Source organism: Histoplasma capsulatum, genomic scaffold (assembly GCF_000149585.1).
Source record: "Histoplasma capsulatum NAm1 scaffold_8 genomic scaffold, whole genome shotgun sequence".
In the NCBI taxonomy this organism is placed as follows: Eukaryota; Fungi; Ascomycota; class Eurotiomycetes; order Onygenales; family Ajellomycetaceae; genus Histoplasma; species Histoplasma mississippiense.
Window position 1 is genome coordinate 1,391,487 of NW_001813975.1, and position 1,961 is coordinate 1,393,447.

The following is a 1,961-nucleotide window of genomic DNA, read 5'->3' on the forward strand; positions in this document are numbered from 1 at the left end:
AGCACGATATGAGCACTTGTGACCGGCAGGATCCTACATCCTAAACAGATCGCACGATCTGCCTCTCATCAGAAAAGAGTGTAAAGAAACTGAATGAAGAAGACTTTCTCAGAATTTGGGGGGAGTTTGGGGGGAGAATTCAAGGAAACTCTCCCTGATAAAGGGGCCCAAGTGCTTGGAGAAACCTGGTCAACAACAAAGCAGATAGCAAATGGCCAACATGCAAGAATGAGGAGACATGAGATTGTTCAAGAGTCATACGGCTGGCGCAGCCCCCTGAAATACTGCAACAGAAGGAAAAGACCGATAGTTATACTAAAGAGGGCGGAGTGATGCAGTAGGGTGTTTGATTCCCCTATCTCGCGCCTTGTGGCTAAGCATAACCCCTCCAGCTGGCATGGGGGACGCATGTCCGGAAGGCTAAAACAAACCCGACAACGCGCTTGACTACCTTGTGGACCAATATAGATGGACTGGACTGGGAAATTTTTGCCACTGGAATGCAGCCACCCAGTCATCCAAGGAGGAGTTGAAGCTCAGAGAACTTTGTGAAATGAGAAATGGTCCACTGTAACAAGCTCGTTAAACATTTCTTCAACATAGCACCAGTCCCAGATGCCGATAATGTTGTTCAAGGATACTAAATACAAATCACCAACATCTGACGAACCAGATTCGCGACATCCCCAAGCACGAAGGAACAAGAAAGACAAAAAAATGGAACTTTCTCGCCACTGTCATTTCTAGCGATATTTCTTATCCTTGTTCGGTTCATTCCCCCTTTTCACCAGTGTAATATGCCCAATATCCATCTGCAGCTCAGAGTCACCTACCAAACCCGGTAGTTTCCACAGTGCCTGGCATTCCTGGAACTCCGAAGCGCACGCAAAATCGGGCTCGTCTTTGATCTCTTGCGCAAAATCCGCTCCAAATCGGAACATACTATACCCATCCAACGTATCAGACCATCGGCAACGAAACCCATACACGCAGCCAAATACCACAGAGCCTACGGTCCAGATGGCGAACAAGACTCCCACATAGATGGGCGGGATGACACCATGACCCATAACGGTGCTGGCTCGCGAGCTGGTTGTATTGGGTAATATATACGCAGATTCAAAGGAGTAGCCGCTGTCGTACATTAATTCCAGGGCGTCCCAGGCATGCGCGAGCATGATTGACCGGTAAAGGGTCTCTGCCTGGATGTAACTTGGGAAGTATAACCCGTGGGTGAGACTTAGGGTTATAGGCGAGTTTGTGGATGTCAGAATCTCGGTAAATTTGCCAGCAATTGCGTCGCCGATTTGGCCAAATGCCCATTGATCCCCGCTCTCGTGGCTGTCAACCCACTGGGGGGCACTCTCAGTGAATGAGCGGAATGAGCCTTGCCAGTCGACATCAGCATATCCAAGCTTAGAGTCGCGAATACAACGAACACCTATGGGAGGGGCAATGTGGGTTAAAGCCGTAGCTTGGTACACTGGATCTGAAGAGACCGTTCCATTTTCGTCGGGTTGGTTGCCGTAGAAGGTTTGGTTGAAGTAGAAGGTACCGTTTTCTGCCTGAAAGTATGGACCGTTAACATCGGCCATGGGAAAATCAATCGTCTTGCTGAAATTGAGTTGTTCTCCCAAAAGGCTAAATCCCATATCTCTATGTGCCTGCCAGAGCGCGTATTCAAAAAGGGCTGGCATAGGCTTAGGAGCAGCCCAGCTGGCGTGCCCGTATACTCCTGAAAGGTTGAAACCGATCTGAGCATGAGCTACCAGGTTCGCATTCTGATTAGCAGCAACAAGTATCCTGTCGCTCAAAATGGAAGAATTGAGATTTAGCGTTACCAGAGAACTACTTTCATTAAAGTTGGCAGGTGGCCTTTGGCTAAGGATTTTGAATTCAGAGAACGACTTGACAATGGAGCAGTTGCACCCTATGAGTAAACCCCACACTGTCCCATTTAT

General features: G+C 48.4%; 1 protein-coding gene across 1 annotated transcript; it reads right to left on the reverse strand.

Annotated features, from left to right (window-relative positions):
- Positions 1 to 743: 743 nt before the first annotated feature.
- Positions 744 to 1,595, reverse strand: HCAG_07371 (predicted protein; the record flags this gene model as incomplete). The annotated part of the gene is made up of 1 exon (XM_001537899.1): positions 744 to 1,595. One exon carries the CDS (start codon positions 1,593 to 1,595, stop codon positions 744 to 746), a length of 852 nt encoding a protein of 283 aa, XP_001537949.1.
- Positions 1,596 to 1,961: the final 366 nt, after the last annotated feature.